The 19,970-nt window shown below is 46.3% G+C and overlaps 1 protein-coding gene across 3 annotated transcripts in view; it reads left to right on the top strand.

Moving 5' to 3' along the window:
- The window catches only part of LOC129328449 (zinc finger protein 721-like), a 36,599-nt gene that overhangs the window by 11,249 nt on the left and 5,380 nt on the right, over nucleotides 1-19,970 (top strand). Inside the window, exons 1-5 of one of the 3 annotated variants that reach the window (XM_054977515.1) lie at nucleotides 6,076-6,135; nucleotides 8,417-8,897; nucleotides 9,061-9,109; nucleotides 14,799-14,878; nucleotides 15,126-15,252. The exons of 1 other annotated variant lie outside the window; for it this stretch is intronic. In XM_054977515.1, coding sequence (XP_054833490.1) covers nucleotides 8,484-8,897; nucleotides 9,061-9,109; nucleotides 14,799-14,878; nucleotides 15,126-15,252 — 670 coding nt within the window. In that variant the 5' untranslated portion in view covers nucleotides 6,076-6,135; nucleotides 8,417-8,483. Of the gene's footprint in view, nucleotides 1-6,075; nucleotides 6,136-8,416; nucleotides 8,898-9,026; nucleotides 9,110-14,798; nucleotides 14,879-15,125; nucleotides 15,253-19,970 lie in introns of those variants that run through there. One more of the 3 variants, XM_054977517.1, reaches the window with a different exon arrangement.

The raw sequence follows: 19,970 nt of genomic DNA, 5'->3' as shown, positions 1-19,970 counted from the left end.
TACAAGTGACATCTGACACAGGTTGGACACTTGTCAGCTTCCCTCAAGTTTTGATGGGAAATGTAGGCATCCTGATCTTGCAGCTGTAATGGAGAGCCAAGCTGTAAAACTAGAACGCCTACATTTCCCATCAAAACTTGAGGGAAGCTGACAAGGGTCCAACCTGTGTATGGCATCACTTGTAGCTTGGCTCTAAAAGAAGCTCAAGCAACAAACCTTCAGGGGGAGTCCAAAGCCACAGTCCCTGAATCCCTGATTTAGCGCAGAGTCAACCACCAGCACCATCTGGATGTCGGAACTCCCCCAGCTCCTCGGGGCCCTCCAGGCAATACAATCATGCATCTATGGCCTCGCCTGAATGTGAGAAAGAGTAGAGTATCATCCACAGTTCAGTGGCTCTTCCTGCTGGATCCCTGGACTTTGCCCCCCAGGTAGTAATTTCTTTGCAAGTGCAATTCAAGGTGCCAACATGAAAACCCTCTTTCCCCCATGACAACTGTTCTGTGGGGCAATTTTTTTTCACAAGTGTCTCTGGCAGAGCTTTTTTGTTGGTGGCACCCAGACTCTGGAATGGGCAACAAATGGGAGTAAGAAGTGTTGCCTCCCTAATTGTAACGAGGGCTTTTCTGGACCTGAAGTTGTTTTTATGCTGGTGTTTCTCCATGGTGGGGACCCAAAACAGCTGCTCCTTCATTGAATCCTAACAGCAACAACAGACCTGTGAGACAGGTTAAACAGTTTCCATGGCAGAGCGGGGATTCGAACACAGGTCTTGCATATTTTAGTTTCTTATCTACCCACTACCCCACACTGGCCCTCAGAACAGCCCCTGCTCCCTGGCAGATGGGTGTGTGGTCCTGAAGGCACCAGCTGAGCTCAAAAGTGTTGCAGCTTCAGGCCAGGCTATGAGGCAGAGACCTGCATCAGTCACCTTGGTGGATGACAAAGGATGCTCATCTGGTGGGAGGAAATGCAGACATTGAATACTGAGCTGGAACAAAGCAATAAGAAATTAGGCATGACATATTAAGCAATGCAGAAGCTACTTGCTGAGTACATAGTATAATGATTGAGGGTTTTCCGGGCTGTATTGCCGTGGTCTTGGCATTGTAGTTCCTGACGTTTTGCCAGCAGCTGTGGCTGGCATCTTCAGAGGTGTAGCACCAAAAGACAGAGATCTCTCAGCGTCACAGTGGGGAAAAGATGTAGGTCATTTGTATCTACTCAGGAGGGGTGGGGTTGAGCTGAGTCATCCTGTAAGAGTTTCCCAGGGTGTGGAATGCTAATAGCGGGAGGCTTCACTGTATCCTGAGGAGGTTCTTTTGCATATGGATTGGTGCTTGATGTGCTAATCTTCTCTGCAGGGCTATTGTCAGGTGTAGAGTGTTTTGTTAGCCTGGTGTTTTTCAGAACTGGAAACCATGCTCTGTTCATTCTTAAGGTTTCTTCTTTCCTGTTGAAGTTTTGCTTATGCTTGTGAATTTCAATGGCTTCCCTGTGCAGTCTGACAAAGTAGTTGGAAGTGTTGTCCAGTATTTTGGTGTCCTGGAATAAGATACTGTGCCCTGTTTGTGTTAGGCTATGTTCAGCCACTGCTGATTTTTCAGGTTGTCCAAGTCTGCAGTGTCTTTCATGTTCTTTTATTCTTGTCTGGATGCTACGCTTTGTGGTCCCGATGTAAACTTGTCCACAGCTGCAGGGTATACGGTATACTCCTGCAGAGGTGAGGGGGTCTCTACTGTCTTTTGCTGATCGTAGCATCTGTTGTATTTTTCGGGTGGGTCTGAATACTGCTTGAAGGTTATGCTTTTTCATAAGCTTTCCCATCTGATCAGTAATTCCTTTGATATATGGCAAAAACACTTTTCCTGTAGGAGACTGTTTTTCCTTGGTTGTTTGATTCATCCTGGGTTTGATTGCTCTTCGGATTTCATTTCTGGAGTAGCCATTTGCCTGAAGTGCGTGGTTTAGATGGTTAATTTCCTCATTGAGAAAGTGCGGCTCACATATCCGTCTTGCACGATCCACTAATGTTTTCATTATGCCTCTTTTCTGTCGGGGGTGGTGATTGGAGTTTTTGTGTAAGTACCGATCAGTGTGAGTTGGTTTCCTGTAGACCTTGTGACCTAACTGAAAGTTTGCTTTGCGGATGACCAAGGTATCCAGGAATGGGAGTTTTCCCTCGATTTCTTTCTCCATTGTGAATTGTATGTTCAGGTGGATGTTGTTGAGATGATTCAAAAACCCCATCAATTCTTCCTCCCCATGGCTCCAAATGATAAATGTATCATCCACAAACCGGAACCATACACTAGGTTTGTGGGGTGCTGATTCTAGAGCTGTTTTTTCAAAATGTTCCATGTAGAAGTTTGCTATAACTGGGCTGAGTGGGCTCCCCATGGCCACCCCATCCATCTGTTCATAGAATTCATTGCCCCATTGGAAGTAACTGGTTGTCAGACAATGGTGGAATAAGGCTGTTACATCCTTTGGGAAAATCTGATTAATAAGTGCAATAGTGTCTTTTACTGGAACCTTGGTAAACAGGGATACAACATCAAAACTGACAAGTATGTCTTGTCCTACAAGATGACCTACATCTTTTCCACACTGTGACACTGAGAGATCTCTGTCTTTTGGTGCTACACCTCTGAAGATGCCAGCCACAGCTGCTGGCGAAACGTCAGGAACTACAATGCCAAGACCACGGCAATACAGCCCAGAAAACCCACAACAACCATCGTTCTCCAGCCGTGAAAGCCTTCGACAATACATAGTGATATAGTCCACAGTCCCTGCCCCTTTACTAAAACATGTCTCTGGACCATTTCTAACAGCACAGCCCTTTTACCTACCTAAGAAAGCCTTCCTGAATAATTCTGGATTGAACACCAGGAAAGGGCAGCCCAGCAGCCGAGAATCACGCACTGCCACCACCCTAGCTTGGCGATGGGGGGGGGTGGGGACTGCAGAGTTCTGTATCCAGAAGGGTTCCTGGCTGTCTAGGGTGCTGGGGTGGATGCTTTTGCACTGCATTGCACATGCCACTCACCAGGAACCACTTGAAAGCCAGGTGGGAGCTGCATCATTTTGCTAAGCCTGGAGGGGGATAGGTGGCCCGGACCCTCCAGTGCAGTCTCAGGCCCGCCCTGCAGCCCCATTTGAGGGCTGCATGACATCCCCCCCTTGAGGAAGCCTTACCCTGCCACTTCCCCTCCAGGTGTCCCTTCTCTGGGGGGTGGGGTGGAGGAGGAAATCCTGTGCTAACCCCATGTGCATGCAATGACACTATCCCCCACTGGTCTCAAGTCTCCTGGAGTTCCATAGGACTTGCTCCAAACTGAAGAAGGCAACAGGGGCTTCTCTGCTCATGATATCCACTGCATTGTATTTAGAGTTGCCAACCCAAGGTTTAGAGATTTTGGGGTGGAGCCTAGAGAGGGTGGGTGTTGGGGAGGGACCTCAGCTGGGAATAATGCTACAGAGTCCCTCCTCCAAAGCTACCAGTTCCTCCAGAGGAACTGGTCCCTGTAGCCTGGAGATCAGTTGTCATTTTTGCACTTTTTGAAGTCCCTCCTGGAGGATGGCAAGCCTAATTTGACTTTTGCACTGGAAACCTGCTAACTGGGGGAAAAATCACAGGTTTTTAGTCTTTTTCTGAGAGTGGAGGAGTGGAATGGCCCATAGAGATTTGCCCATAGATTTGCCCATAGAGACCAAAAAGATTTTCCTAGGCCTGCACTTTAACCACTACTCTACACTGCCTCTATTCATGGTTTTTATATAAAAAAGTGTCCCATTTTGAATATCTGAATAGGGTATAGTCCAGAGCCAGATTTACTATATCTGTAAGAACAAGGCCAGAGAGTCCTTTGACACCTTAAAGCCCAACAGATCTAGTGTTGCTTTGTAGTTAACACGCTTCAAAATTATAAAAATCTAACATTTCTAACATCATGATTATATTTAAGATAATATGCAGTGCAGTCTAAACCATTGATTCTAACCCACTGAAATCAATGAAATAATTAGAAAGGAGCAAGTTTGCATAGGTTTGCACAATCTGGCAAACTCTATACACTGTATTAAGATACAGTATCAGAGAGGCACCATATATATATATGAAAGCACATTTTTGCAACCTGGTGGGGCCCTGAAGTGGTGGGTGCACAACTTTTTTGGTGTTATCTGCGGCTATGGACATGACGTGTCATTTGATAGTTAAGTTTTGGGTAATCTCATGAAAAATCTTCAGGATCCATGAAGGAACCTGACATTGAATCACGTTTTGTGCCATGGCAGCTCCCCAAAATGGTGGATGTGTGATTTTTGTGATACAATTATGAGCAAAAGTACAGCCAGCTTGAAATACAAAATTGCTTAGTTGCTTAGACAGCAAGACCAGAAGCAATAACCAACTGCTGGATGAAACCAGCTAGATAAGATGGGAAAGTTTCACTTAGAGCTGGGAGAAGCAGATGAGCCTTTTGTCTCAGATAAAAGATTCTCCCTGCAGTTTTAGGATGGGCTCAGATTGTTTTTACTTGCTTAACACTTTTCCCCCTTTTTATTTTTGGAATACAATCTTTTCCTCTTTCAAAGTTCTCCAAGTCTTGGTGTAATCATTGAGCAAAGCATGAACCTTCGCTATTTTTGCAACACAATCCTAGACGTCCCGGTGACCAAACCCAAGAAGCCGGAGGAACCATGAGAATCCCTGCTTCAGAGCCATGTTTTTGCTCCATGGTGGTGCCATGAAAGCTGTGGGTGTGTGATTTCGTGGCACAGTCTGTGGTTATGGACATAGGGTCGCCAACTCTGGTTGGGAAGTTCCTGGAGATTTGGGGATGAAGCCTGGGGAGGGTGAAGCTTGAGAAGGGGAGAGACCGTGGCAGAGTATAATGCTGTAGATTCCACCCTCCAATCAGTTGTAATTCTGGAAGATTTGCTATTGCCTGGAAGCCGAAGATCCATGGTGTAAGCCTGTACTGAAAAAAGAGTTTGGGGCCCAGGACCTAGACTGCAGATACATAGATAGACCAGACTAGCAGACAGGACTAGCAGATCACTGAGCTGTACCTAGGTTTGTATTAATTTTCATCTTTAGCAAAGGCTCATAGGGCATGTGTTTTTTTTTTTAAAAAAAAGGTCACCATGACTGGAAGAGGTGGTATAATGCAGTACTAGGCTAGCAGAAAAAACTGAAAAGGAAAGAGGAATGTTGAAGTTACTGTTCTATGGAAAGCAAAGCTTATTTCCAAGTTTTGGATTGAATAGGATTACAGAGCTGAAACTGCTAGGTGGGAAGAATTCAGCACTTCTCCCTGGGAGAACAGCGGTAGCTGGGAAGAGCTGAAGAAGCAATGAAGAGCAAAGAGCAGGAATTGCTGGCAGCTGAACTCTTCACTGACCGCTTGAGACCAGCACCCTAGTGAAGAGGTGCCCCACTTCGTCTTGCCAGGAGGAAAGGGGGACTGCTCCTAGGGCAACAAGCAAGCCCCAGGATTCAGACAGCATCTTCATAAAGAGAGTCCTGCTGTGGCAAGGCCTTCTGGATATTTGGGACGCTGTTCCAGGCATAGCCTCTGGCCAAACCCACAGAACTTTCTGCGCCCTCTACCAAGGGGACTGTAGGTAGAACTCTGCTCTGGGGCCACTGGTTACTGATCCAGTATTGATAACTTTGGGAACGTTTTCATAGTTGTGCTCTGTTATATTTTAATAAATTGGATTTACATTTTGAATTTGTAAACATATCTCTGGACGCTGAACCTGACCCTCGGGACTCTGGGGGTTACAATGGGGATTCGGGCCTTGGAATGATGTTTTTGCGCTGTGACAGCGCCCCCAAGTGGTGAGTGCGTGATTGTCATGGTGCTGCATATAGACTAAGACATGATCTGCAGTTAACAGTGGTTTTATTTGGTTTCAATGTACGGGGTCCTTTTTCCTTTCTGGATAGTCCACTGAAGGGTTAAAGGAAAAGAATCTCCATTCCTAGAAAGGCCAGAAGAGGGGGGGGCACCTGACCTGGGACGGTCACTTCCTGTTTAGTGTCCTATGTGTGCTGAGTGGCCAGTGTGTTGTTGGGAAAAAGGGGCGAGGAGGCAGCACCTGAGAACTTTTTAAAAAGAGGTAAGTAATGCAATAATAATATCTTCTTTGCAGAAGGCCTCCTTGCTTTTGACATGATTAACCAGAGGGCTCCATTTCTCCAAGCGCTTTCTTCACTGGAGGTGGAGCTGAGTTATGCTTGGAATAAGGAATGCCCCTTTTCCTGTATTTTCTCTGCCTCCTGTTCTTCTGCAAGCTGTAGCAAAATGGCATCTGTTTCTTTATTTTTTTTGTTATTTATGTTATTCGTAGTCTGCTTTTATCAATGAGACTCCAGATGGATTAGACAGTTTAAGTCAATATAATCAATGGCCCGGATATTAAATAAACAATACAATAGGAGGGTATGGATTGCAGACATTTGAAAGCAAGCATGAATCTAAACATAAAGATGAAACACTGCTGAAACAAAACCTCAGTCTTGAGGAAGTTGCATATCAACACTGATAGACAGAACCCAGTAGAATAATTGACAGTCCCAGTCCCTTTTGGAGAGGATCTCTCTGACCCACTTCTATTCCTTATTGCCTGAGCAGAAATCCCTCCTGAATAATTCAGATTTGCATAGTTTATAAAAAGCCCGGACAGGGGCTGGGTGGGGGGGTCCTAACCTCTTTGGGTAGGCTATTCATAATGTGGAGGCCATTATAGAGAATTAATGTATATGGGTAGCTGTCGATTTTGCCCATTGTCAAGGTGGCCCCTGCAGAAGGCCCTGTTCTGATGAGCGAAGATGCTGGGGTGGAACATGGGGAAAGAGGCAGTCCCAGAATTCTTTTCCTAAGTCTGGTATTGCTGTAATGCAGTCCTGGCTCCCAAAGATCCTTCCTTTTTTCCCCTTTCAGCTCTAGAATAGCAAACTTGGATTTTTGGAGGCTTCTACTATGGCTTATTGAAGGTATAATTCTGCCGAGAGACTCAGCACAACTATTCCTGGCCAGCAAATCTGCTGTTTTCTTGGTGACTTCTCCAGCCTGACACACTTCAGTTCTCTTTGCTGATGTAAGATGTCCAAGATTTCAAGAGAAGGGGTGGGTTTCTAGAAGCTCAAGAGCTTCTAGCTTCTAGTTTAATGTCCCATGATTTCAAGAGGAGGGGTGGATTTCTAGAAGGTCAAGAGCTTCTAGCTTCTAGTTTCAAGAGGAGGGGTGGATTTCTAGAAGCTCAAGAGCTTCTAGCTTCTAGCTCAATGTCCAAGATTTCAAGAGGAGGGGTGGATTTCTAGAAGCTCAAGAGCTTCTAGCTTCTAGCTCAATGTCCAAGATTTCAAGAGGAGGGGTGGATTTCTAGAAGCTCAAGAGCTTCTAGCTTCTGGCTCAATGTCCAAGATTTCAGGAGGAGGGGTGGATTTCTAGAAGCTCAAGAGCTTCTAGAAATCAACTCCTCCTCTTGAAATCTTGGACACTTGGGACAATCTGATCCCTTCTGAATGAGTCAGCAAGCCCTGCAAAGTCAACTGCTGGACCAGAGTTTCTCAAATCAGCCACAAAACTCGGACAGATCTCTGCCTGGCTTTACTTTCCTGTATGACAAAGATATTTATGTGCTGCCTCTGGACAACCTAACTGAGGCTGACTAAAAAAAAAACCCCTGAACTGAAAACATAAAAAGTAACAAAATCAAAAAGAGTCCAGTAGCACCTCTTTTTGATTTTGCTACTACTGACTAACACGGCTAACTCCTCTGGATCTATACAAAAATAGAAGTGTTTAATAAAAAAAATCAGCATAAAAACCTCAGCCAGAGTATAAAAACATAGCATATGAAGCTCTTCCTACTTGTCATTCAATTTAGCATTCTCATCCTGCATACTTAGTGGAAAGACATGAGGCAAATTAGTGGGTCAGGGCCCTGCAAGGTTCCAAATTGGGGTCCCCTTCCTCTTCTCCGGCTCCTCCATAGCTCCATTGGCTTCCATAAACTGCTGCTGAAATCTTCTCTGGTTATCTGTAGAGACCCAGGATCTCTAGAACTCTGTTTTGCTTCTGTTTCACTCTAACTTTACAACAACCACTCTGCAAATTTGCACCCCACTCCTGGTGCCATATAATCTTCTCTAGCTTCTGAATGCTGCAGGAATCTTTAGTCTATAGTTTAGCCATGCTTTCATTAAGCAAAGCAGAGCAGTTCTCCTTGATGTGTGGAAGCTCCTCTTCATGAGCTCCATCCAACTTCTTTACAAGCACTTTTGATGGTGGGGTGTTCCATGAGCTTTCACAAGTCATGGGTCACCTATTTATATTTGCCAGCAAATCTGTCTTCTCTTTGCAGGAGGTCGTAGATCTGGTACTTGCCTTTATAGAAGAATCAGGCAGAGGAGGAAGGAGATCCCGTGGTCCAGGTGGAGGCTGTCTGGAGAGGGTGGGAGGATGAAGCGAGAGCCAGAATCAGTAGGTCAAGAAGCAAGAAAAGGCCCTGATGCCACCAAGGCTGGAAGCAGAAGGGAACTGTGGGAAGAAACAATGCAGAAGGGCCCAGGAGAGGATTTTCTCCCTTCAGATGTGCGGCACCAGCAATTCAGGCACTTCCGCTACCAGGAGGCCGAAGGGCCCCGAGAGGTCTGCAGCCGGCTCCACCATTTTTGCCACCAGTGGCTGAAGCCGGAAAGGCACAGCAAGAAGGACATCCTGGACCTGGTGGTCTTGGAGCAATTCCTGGCCATCCTGCCCCCGGAGATGAAGAGTTGGGTCAGGGAATGCGGGCCAGAGACCAGTTCCCAGGCAGTGGCCCTGGCAGAAGGCTTCCTCCTGAGCCAGGCAGATGCCAAGAATCAGGAGCAGCAGGTGAGAGGGATTCATCTTGGTAGGATGTGGGGCACAAGGTACAATCAAGGATGCCCTCCAAATCCATATGGGTTGACCCAACTTTTTTAGAAACCCTCCCAGCCTTTTTTCTTCTCCTTCTCTCAACAGTCTCCTCTTTCTGGGACCTCCATTTCTGTTTCAGGTGCAAGAAACGATTGGGCAGGAATGTTACCACAGAGTGGATTTTCCAGGTAAGCTCAAAAGTGCTGCTGTCCCCGATGGATGTCCTCCTTGAATGTCAATGGGCTGTTTTTACCCCCTCCCCTAGTCCAGTGTGGGAAGGATGCTCCACTCCAGCTTCTCAGTTTAAAACTATTCATTTTGGGAAGTAAAAATGTAGAATTGGTTTAACTTCAGCAGAAGATAATTGGACGAAAAGTGGTTTAGGCCGTACCCTAGCTCCAATTTTATTTTATGCGTGCAAGGGTAATACAGTACCCAACAGCATAGTCTACAGTCCCAGTCTCTTACCAAAGCGTCTCTCTGAGTCAATCTTGTATCGTCCACGGAAAGCTAGGAAAGTGGGAGCTTTCCTGATCTCCTCAGGTAGGCCATTCCTTAAGGCACAGAGAATGCATATTTGTGAGCAACTGTTGATTTTGCTTAACTGGAGGGCTTCTGTGGCAGAACATAGGAGGAGAAATGGTCACACAGGTATGAGGGGCTAGGGCCATGAAGGGCTTGATATTCATGACCTTTTTTTTTAATAAGAATTTTTATTGGATGGGTTATTATATCAATTCTCACATACAACACATTATTTTATCTCCCCCATATAGTAATATCCCCCACTCTTCCCCCCCGTTTTCCGTTGACTTCTGACAGTTTTCCATTCCCTTCATCTAATTAACTTTACTACCTCTTAATATATAATCCTTAACCATCCTAAACCCTATATAACATAGTTATTCCATAACATATAATATAATCTAACAATATGTATCGTATATTTAATACTATATAATATCCAGTATATTCTAGCAATGAATCATATTCTATTACTCAACATATACACTCTTTATAATAGCATACTCTATAATAGTATAACCTATAATATTCCATATCCAAAATAATATATATCTACTATACCATATCTATAACATTCAAAATTATTGTTATTTTCAATATTACTTTAAGATATGTCTCCTTTTTTCCTCTTATAACTTAAATTAAGCATTTAATATATAGTGTCCTACAATATACCATAATCTGGTGTATACCCTATAAATCTCATCTTACTATGACCTAGTGTATTATAGCAAAATACATCGCTATAGCCTGGTATATTATCACAAACTATATTATCCTTCTCCAATATAATGTTAAAATTTCTATCTCTATATTCAGTTAAAGTAACAGAGCACTATCCCCCCCTTAAAAAGTATCCAAAGACTTGATATTCATGACTTTGAATTGAGCTTAGTAACTGATGGGAAGCCAATGTCTGCAGCGTGGGGGTGATACGCATGCTCCTTCTAGTTCCAGAGAGTAAATGCTTACAACGTTCTTAACCAACTGGAGTCTCCGAGTTAATTCTACCTTTGTAAGAGGGCATTAGAGTAGTCTAGTCTTACTGCGCCATGTATCCAGATGGCCAGATCAACCATGTCCAAGCCACCCTCCAAACTAGTCTGAGGTAGGAGAAGGCCTTTTTTGCAACTGAATTAACTTAGCATTGTAGTTCCTGACATTTCGCCAGCAGCTGTGGCTGGCATCTTCAGAGGTGTAGCACCAAAAGACAGAGATCTCTCAGTGACACTGAGAGATTTCTGTCTTTTGGTGCTACACTTCTGAAGATGCCAGCCACAGCTGCTGGCGAAACGTCAGGAACTACAATGCCAAGACCACGGCAATACAGCCCGGAAAACCCACAACAACCATCGTTCTCCGGCCGTGAAAGCCGTCGACAATGCATTAACTTACTTCTCTAGCAGCAGCGCTGAATTGAGTATAATCCTAGGCACTTAACTGAGTGTGGAACTACAAGTGACAAAAGGCACAGATTGGACACTTGTCAGCTTCCCTCAGGTTTTGATGGGAAATGTAGGCAGCTTGGCGGAATGTTGGACAAGTGACAGTTGAAAAGTCCATTGGACAGCAGTCAGAGAGCGAAGCTTCAAGACTAGGATGCCTACATTTCCCATCAAAACTTGAGGGAAGCTGACAAGTGTCCAATCTGTGCCCTTTGTCACTTGTAGTTCCGCACTGAGTCAGCTAGGATCAACTGGACCTCCTCACAGGTTCGAAGCACAATGTCCTTCAAGACCTCTGCTTTTCCAACCAGCATCACTTCCATCTTCTCTGGGTTCAATTTTTATTTGTTTTATTTTATGTCATTTATAGTCTGCCTTTCTCACTGAGACACAAGGCAGATTACAGAGCGTGAGATTAGTATGGTCAATATCAAGGACATTTCAATAAACAGTGCTACAGAGTAAACAAATGCAAGTTTCCAAAGATGTAACATCAGCAAAAAAACCAATACAGAGTTGAAGAAATGCTGAAAGAGAGCCTAAGCAATTCTAGGACTGGCATTCAACAACCTAGAACTACCCGGTAGGGAGGGTCATACTTAAACCACAGGCAGCATATAGAAGCACATACCTAAAGCAACAGGTAGTACGTCAGGCAACATAGTGGTGAAGTTTGTGGTCCCTAACTCATTAGTGAAGCATCTCTTTGAAACCCCCTCCCTATAATACAGCCCTCCTGTCTGAGTAAAAAGCTCTTTTGAATAATTCAGTTTTGCATCATTTGCGGAAAGCCAGGAGAGTGGGGGCTCTCCTGACCCCCTCAGGCAGGTCGTTTCACAGGGTAGCAGCCACCATAGAGGATGCACGTGTATGGACAGAAGTTGATTTCACCCATGTGCAGGGCGGCACCTGTAGGGGACCCTGTTCAAAGGAGCGAAGTTACTGTGGAGGAACGTAGGAAGAGAGGAAGTCCCGTAGGTATGCTGGACCAACTCAGTACCTCTATTGCATTAACGGGATTTGGATAGCAAGATATAACTCTGGGTATCAGCTGTGTATTAATGGCATCCAGTTCCATTGTGATGAATGTTTTACAAAGAGGTTGAATAACATGGAGGATAAGATTATGCCTTGTGTAACCCCCTGGTCTGTGGTTGTGGATAAAGAAAATGATAGAGATTTATAATTTAACTGTGATAATGTGAGTGAGAATCTATTGATTGAATGGGAGAAAACACAACACAAACATTTGTTGCCCATCTCGTTGCTGATGTCCACAGTAGGGGTGTTGAGAACAAAGCTGCCTCCGAACTAAAAAAAAATGTCAATTAATGTACATTAATGTTAAAAATTGGCAAGATTAATGTTAAAGTTTGGCAAGATATAATTATAAGATCTTATGATGTAGAAACAGTTGTGGGGGACTTCAGCATCTATATGGAGGCTATCTTGTCATGGTTTCATGGACTTTGTGAGAACCATGGGCCTGTCTCAGCTAGTAGCCAGCCCCATATCCTGCATAAGGCAGACTCTCTATCTGGTGTTTTGCTCTGTGTAGGAGGAAAGTGATCCAAGGATGGGGGGGGGGACTGAAGATGGCCCCCTTGTCATGGACAGGTCTCTGCTGGCTGGGATTTGGGTTTACAGGGATACCAGAAGTGTGCAGGGAGGGGGATTGATTTAGGTGATCTGCCCCCTTAGCCTAATGGATCCAACTGGTTTTCAGAGGGCACGACAGGATCCATGGATGTTTGAGCCCTACCACCTGCTTGTATGACCCTTGCCCTTCCTGGTGTTGCCAAGTAGGCCCCCTCTCCTGCTTTAAGGCCTGCCATGGACTGTGTTTGGATTTCCTGCCTTACTGCTTTATTGTTACACCAAAGACTGTCCTGCACGTGTGCATTCTAACACACGTGTCAGTTTCCTGCCTGCATGTCAGTTACCTTGCTGCTACATAGACTGTGCTAGTTTCCTGCCTCCATGTTTGGGTAACTGCACAAAAGGACTCTTTTTCTGGGCAACCCTGCCTAGACCTGTATCTGTGCCTCCCAGTGTGTGTGTTTGGACTTGCTACACGTGTGCCCTGTGCTGCCTCGCCATCTGCCACGGACCGTGCTTGTTCCCTGCTCTGGACTGTGTTTTTACATGCTGTTCCCCCTGCCTCCATGGAAGCCTGCCTCCTCCGGGCCCAAGCCTCTGCTAACAGCCAGGCACCAGCCGGGGAAACCTCCAGCGAGCCTGGCCAGGCACCCCCTGGCTAGTTCCCACCTGGAGCTTCCCGCGGGCCGGTTGCCGAGCTTGCCCTCGCTACCGGGAAGCCTGCTATCCAGCCCCAGCCATGCCCAGCCAGCGTCCATGTTCCCAGGCAGCCAGAAGACCCAGGGAAGAAGCCTGCTTCGAGAAGCCATTTCGGGGAAGCGAGCACACCACGTCTGCAGCGAGAGAAACCTCGCCCCGCTCTGCATATCTTAGGAGCCACCCTGGAAGAAACTAAGTGCCGACCATCCCAAGCACTTAGAGAATGCCTCTCAAAGAAACCTCCGCATTCCAGAAGCTGATGACATCAGGACAAGCCCTGTCCGCTGGAACATCCTTTCAGCACACTCGGAACTCCCCCTCCCTCCTTTGTCCCCCTTCCTGAGGTGTCATTATAACTTGATTAGATTCCTAAAGTGGCCCATCTAAACTATTCAATAAACTATCAAAGCTTTTGTTTTAATCTGTGAGAACCACCAAGTACAGCACCGGCCCCAGGGTACATCCTAGGGTATTTAAGCTGGTCCCTCAGACCACACGGTGCGCGTGCCATCCTATCCGGACCCCCTTGCTGTGTCTCTGTGGCTCCACTGCGGGCATTGGGCCATCTCGCTGTCTTGTCTCTGCTTCGCTTCAGGAACGTGAGTATTCCCCACCATCGTTGGGATCCTGCTAATGCGAAAGTCTCTGCATTTCTTACTCTGTATTCCTAGTCCTTGTATGCTCTTGTGTGTATGTGCAAGTTTAGGCTTACGCCACACCATTTAGCAAATACACGTGTTTGAACCTACTTTGTAGTCTGCTCTCTTTATCACGTGAGTGTCTGGGATCGGGACCTCCGTAAATTCAGGTTAAGATCCGCGCTAATTTTAGTTCCAGACTGCTAAAGCTAATTTCCCCATTTAAAAAGAGCAGTTCTGGTAACACTGGATAATTAAATCTGCCAGTGCGGGCCTGCTAGACTGAGTGTTTGAGGGACTTAATGCCTCATTGAGGAGGGGGGTGCTCACCCCAGCCTCAAAACAGGCTGTGTTCAGCTACTTCTTTAGAAGACTGCCCTGGTCCCAGGAGATCTCGCCCCACCAGTCTCAAATGGTCCATTCTTGGCCAAGGTGATTGAATGGGTACTGGCTGGACAGCTTCAGGCTTTCCAGGATGAGGCCAATTGTTAGATCCTTTCCACACTGGTTTAAGCCTAGTTATGGGACTGAAACAGCCATGATTACCCTGATAGATAACTTTCGCAGGGAGATGGACAGGAGTGCCTCTATGTGAAGTCAGCAGTGGTACTTTACCAATTGCAAGGCTTTTCCCATCTGCGTTCTTCTTGCCCACATGCCAAGAGATTCTGGGATATGGTAACTGTGATTCTGTCGGTGGGTTTAAGACTGCCTGTTCCTTGCTTTTTAGAATTCTTCCTTCTCAAATCTGTGAATTCTGTACCAGTAGAGAAACAGGTGTCCATTGGTAACCATAGCAAGACTGGATTTTGCAAACACTTGGAATAAAAAAATTATCCTAAATAAGGAGGTGAGGGTAGTTGTGACTATGAGCCAAGAAAGGGAGAATCTTCTTCTCTCGTGTTAGAAACTGAAATGCTAAATACTTGGAAAGTTTAGAATGTCTTCCAATTACCTTTTGATCCTTCCAGGCGTGGCCTTGAAAGCAACGATATATTCTTTGCCATCTCTTTGTGACAGAGAGAAAGCAGCTTCCATGCAGCCACAGTGGGTAAGTGTGGAAGTGCCAATTCTTACCTTGGGTGCCTCCCCGCACCCCCCACCCTTCCCTAGCCCACAGAGAACCTCTCTGCATCCTTTCCTTGGCTTCCAGGTGTGTTGTCCACAAGATGAAAAAGGAAAAGAAATAATGGAAGGTTGAATCTTGCAAGCATCTAATTATAGTCCTTTGCGATTGTGCTTAAAAGGGGAAGAATGGTTCCATTAGCTAAGAGGAGAGAGGGGTTTCTCTTTTTCAGGGTCCAGTGACCTTGGGGGACGTGTCTGTGCATTTCACTGAGGAGGAATGGGCTCTGCTGGATCCGGACCAAAGAAACCTTCACAAGGAAGTCATGGAGGACAATAGTCAGGCTGTGGCCTCTCTGGGTAAGGCTCCCCTTTCCCTTTATTCACTGTGGCTGAAGGCAGAAATGGCTGCTTCTAAGGAGGACTCCCCTCATCGGGGTATTGCATTTATTTGTAAGTTAAAACGTTTCCTTGTAAACTAAAACATCATATTACTCCTGTGTCAGGCAGGAGTAAGGCTGAGGTGATTTCAGTATGAGTCAACCGATACATTAAACTGGTTTGTAACTACCCGGAAGAAAATGTGTTTGAAACAAGGCGAACAATTCTGGCTTGCCTATCACAAGCCAGAGGAAAATGTTGTTGTAAGCCCCCTCAAGGAAGGGTGGGATGTCCAAAATAGAGATATCAGATTTATAAGAGATCCATTAACAGCTTCTTTGCACCCTGCAAGGACTATGTGGTCTCTTGAAAGAGAGAAGAGACCTTCATGGCCCTTCGTCAAGGCCACATGATAGGGTATCAGGCAGGGATGCTGGGTCCTTCTTGCCTTTGGAGGGGGTTGAGACGCTGTATCTTGGTGGCTCAGTCTGAGCTGGGGTTTCCCCTTCCCTGTGCTGAAGTCCCCTATGCCCTCCTTTGCTCTGAGCCATCACCAGGATCATGACACCCTGATACTGCTATCTTACAAAATGAGTCAGATTTTCAAAATACTGTGATGTCCCTATCCACCTCCAATCTCCATTGTTCCCTATGGGGAAAACTAGGGGGCTTTCTAGGTGGCTGGAGGTGGCATTTTGCAAGCAAAATGGACCTGGACTTGATTGGACTTGATGACTGCACCTAGAGGACATTGGATTGAGAGTGATTTTTTTCTCTTTGAGGAGAGGGGGGTGTCAGGTTCTACTGCAGGCGCTGTGGTGCTGTGTGCCGGCGTACCTGACTTCGCCTCTGGAAAGCCCACGTGCAGAGATGGTGCAGGGCCTCACTCCGTGGAAGGAGGGGGGTATACCTCACCCTCGCTCCCTCTCAACCCACTCGCAGGCCTGCTCAACCTGGCTTACTCCCGGCTGCTTTCTCCTACTTCCAGCTTCCCAAAGCCTTCACTTGCCTCATCTCCTCCTTGCTGGTAGTTCTTTCCCTCCCCCGCCATGCTCCTAACTCACCACCCTACCTTGTGGGAGAGCTTCCCTTATATCCCTCTTCCCATCCTCGGCTCCATCTGCCAACCACACCCTCCCAGCCCTCTAGCTAGGGCCTTGGCTGCTCTGAGCAGCCACACCAGCGCCTCCTTTGTTGGGTACCAGGCTTTCTCTGTTAATCACCTCAGGCAGTCCCACCTGTGGCTGCTTTGCTCCCAGCCTCTCCTTTCCAGCCTCCTCTAGCCTGCCTGCTGGTTGAGATGTGGCCCAGTGCTGCGTTTGCTGTCCTTCAGCTACTGCTGGTGAGTTTCACTTTGGTTATATGGGGTGGGGAGTGGGCTTCAGTTTACTTCTAGTGGCAAGAGTGTCCCTTGCTTCATATGGTTTTGTGTATTTTAAATTAAATTTTCTTAGTGTGATTCCTTCTATCTGGGATGGTCGTCCTCTTCCACCGAGCGCGCAGCTTCGGGAGGGACGCACATGGAGCGGTGAGAGAGGAAGGGGACACCCGCCTAGCCAGCCAGATCAGCCGAATCAACCCTGGTGATCAATGGGGTGACATGTCGCAGCCAGATCGCCCTCACATCCGTAGTGTGATTCTCTGATGTGAAGGTTGGTCCTCATAGGGAACAATGGAGATTGGTGGTAGATAGGGGCACCTTCTTTGGGGGGGGCATAACATAGCCCCCCAAAGTCCAATTTTTCTGTAATTTGGATGGTCCTGAGAGGAGGGTTAGGAGAGGGTCTTCTGCAGCTTTGATGCATTTTGCTTGCAAAATGCCACCCCCAGCCACCTAGAACCCCCTCCTCAGTTTTCCCCATAGAGAAGCCCAGTTTTCCCCATAGAGGAGTATTGTGTGCAGTTCTGGAGGCCTCACTTCAAAAAGGATGTGGACAAAATTGAGAGAGTGCAGAGGAGAGTGACGAGGATGATCAGGGGTCTGGAGACTGAGCCCTACAAGGAAAGGCTGAGGAGATTGAGGAGAGGACATGATTGCTCTCTTTAAGTATTTGAAAAGCTGTCTTTTGGAGGAGGGCAGGGAGCTGTTCCAGTTGGCAACAGAGAGTAGAACCCGAAACAATGGGTTTAAATTACATGCACAAAGGTACCGGCTGGATATTAGGAAGAACTTCTTCACGGTCAGAGTAGTTCAAAAGTGGAATCAGCTACCTAGGGAGGTGGTGAGCACCTCTTCACTGACAGTTTTCAAGAAGAGGCTGGATGAATATTCGTCAGAGATGCTTTAGGTTGATCCTGCACTGGGCAGGGGGTTGGACTAGATGGTCTATATGACCCCTTCCAACTCTATGATTCTATGATTCTAAGCCTAACATTTGTGGTAGAGTATGAGCTTTTGTGAGCCACAGCTCACTTCTTCAGATACATCTAGAGTCCATCAGTTCTTGGAGAGTGGAGTGATTACAGAAGATGAATGATAATAGCCAGTGAATGACAATAGCAGCTGTGATTGAATAAGGGGGGGAGTATTTTGAGGGTAGTGGGTATGAAGAAATCAGCATGGGTAATGAGACAGGAAGCCAATGTCACAATTCAGTCCAGGTGAATGCTTTTTCTCGATCTTTGTTTAACAAAGCTCATTTCCAGTGCTGATTTCTCCACACCCGCTGCCCCTCTGAATATCCCAACCTTGGCTTGGACATGAAACCCACAATATCAGTCGAGTGTCCACACAGATGTTTTGCCCACATTTTCCTTACCTACCATTTACCACCACCTTTTTAAAAAACAGCTATCTTGTTACCTTGTTCTGACATATGGAATTATGATGAAGCCCGCAAGCTAATATTATGCCTTTTTTACAAAAATGTAGCTTGTCCTTCAAGAGTATCAGTATGCATGCATGAAGAGTCTGTGGCAGTCAGTCAGAAAGCATGAGGAACCCCACGCTGTGTGAACTTGATTTTTTTTCTTGAGAACCCACATGATAGAGCTGGCCACATAGAGGTTTTCTTAGACAGCTTTCTTGTGTCAACTGTAACATGCAAACCCTTCAAATATAGTGGCACCATTTCTGTTTGTATAGTTTATTTTTTATTGATATCCCCCTTTTCCCCCAAAGGGGACCCGAAGCAGCATACAAAAAGGCTTTCAGTCCTCATCCATTTTATCCCACAATATCTCTGTGAGGAAGTATAGGCTGGGAGAGTGATTGACCAGAGGTAAGCTTCTATGGCAGAGTAGGGGATTTGGCCAGTGGTACTGTGTTAAATTTTGGGCATCACAGGTTGACAAGATAGAATGTGTCCAAAGGACAAAGACAGTTATCAGTATGAAGACCAAGTCCAGTGAGGAAAGGTTAAAGGAGCTGGGTATGTTTAGCCTGGAAAGGGGGTGACTGAGAGGTGATATGACAGCCCTCTACAAGTATTTGAAGGGGTGTCACATAGACGATGGAGTGGAGTTGTTTTCTTTTTTAAAAAAATGGGTTAACATACATTCCATAATACATAGGACAACTACATTTACCCTTTAAATCGGTATATATGCCCCCATCCCTTCCCCCTCCCCCTTTTCCCTTTTTGACTCCCAACAGCACTATAACCCCTTTATTTCTTATTTTTATCTCTATTCAAATATTTGTCCCTATTATTAAAGGTAAAGCTTTTACTTATTCTCTATGCATCTTAATAATTGTCCAGAGACCACAACTGTCCTTTCATGTCCCACTTACTTGCAAGTTACTCCTTAAGTTTCACCCAGTCATTTAAAAATTCACTTGGATTTTGTTCTTTCAATTTTCTTGTCATTTTGTCCATCTCCACCATGTACAACAGTTTTTGTATCCAATCTTCCACTTCTGGTATCTCTTTTTGCTTCCAATACTGTGCATATAGTAATCTTGCTGCCACAGTCATATAAAATGATGCTGAATGATGCTGAATGATGCTGAATGATGCTCTAGTCCTGGACCCATTCCAGTCTGGCTTCCGTCCTGGCCATGGGACGGAGACAGCCTTGGTTGCCCTCACAGACGACCTTCGCAGGCATCTGGATCGAGGCGAGTCAGCGCTGCTTGTGTTACTTGATCTCACAGCAGCGTTTGACACGGTTGACTATGATTTGTTGGCCAGCCGCCTTGCCGACGTGGGGATTAGGGGGACAGTCTTACAGTGGCTGGTCTCCTTTCTCCAGGGTTGGGGACAGAGGGTGGCGCTCGGGGGAGATCTATCGGTCTGTCACCCTTTGGTGTGCGGGGTTCCCCAAGGGGCGATACTCTCCCCGATGTTATTCAACATCTATATGCGCCCCCTCGCCCAGTTGGTGCGGAGGTTTGGGCTGGGTTGTCATCAATACGCGGATGACACCCAACTTTTTCTGTTGATGGACGGCCGGCCAGACACGGCCCCAGACAATCTGGCCAGAGCTTTGGAGGCTGTGACGGCATGGTTGAAACAGAGCAGGCTGAAATTGAACCCAGTGAAGACGGAGGTCCTGCAGCTGGGACAGGGGCTGCCAGATGTTGGGATCCAGCTCCCTGTCCTGGATGAGACACCACTGGCAACTTTGCCAGTGGTAAAGAGTCTGGGTGTGCTCCTGGATGCCTCCCTATCGATGGAGGCCCAGGTCACGGTGGTTGCCAAGTCTGCATTTTTCCATCTTCGTCAGATCAGGCAACTTGCCCCCTACCTGACGCC

This window comes from Eublepharis macularius, chromosome 4, assembly GCF_028583425.1.
Source record: "Eublepharis macularius isolate TG4126 chromosome 4, MPM_Emac_v1.0, whole genome shotgun sequence".
NCBI lineage: Eukaryota > Metazoa > Chordata > Lepidosauria > Squamata > Eublepharidae > Eublepharis > Eublepharis macularius.
This window is presented reverse-complemented; position numbering and strand designations above follow the sequence as displayed.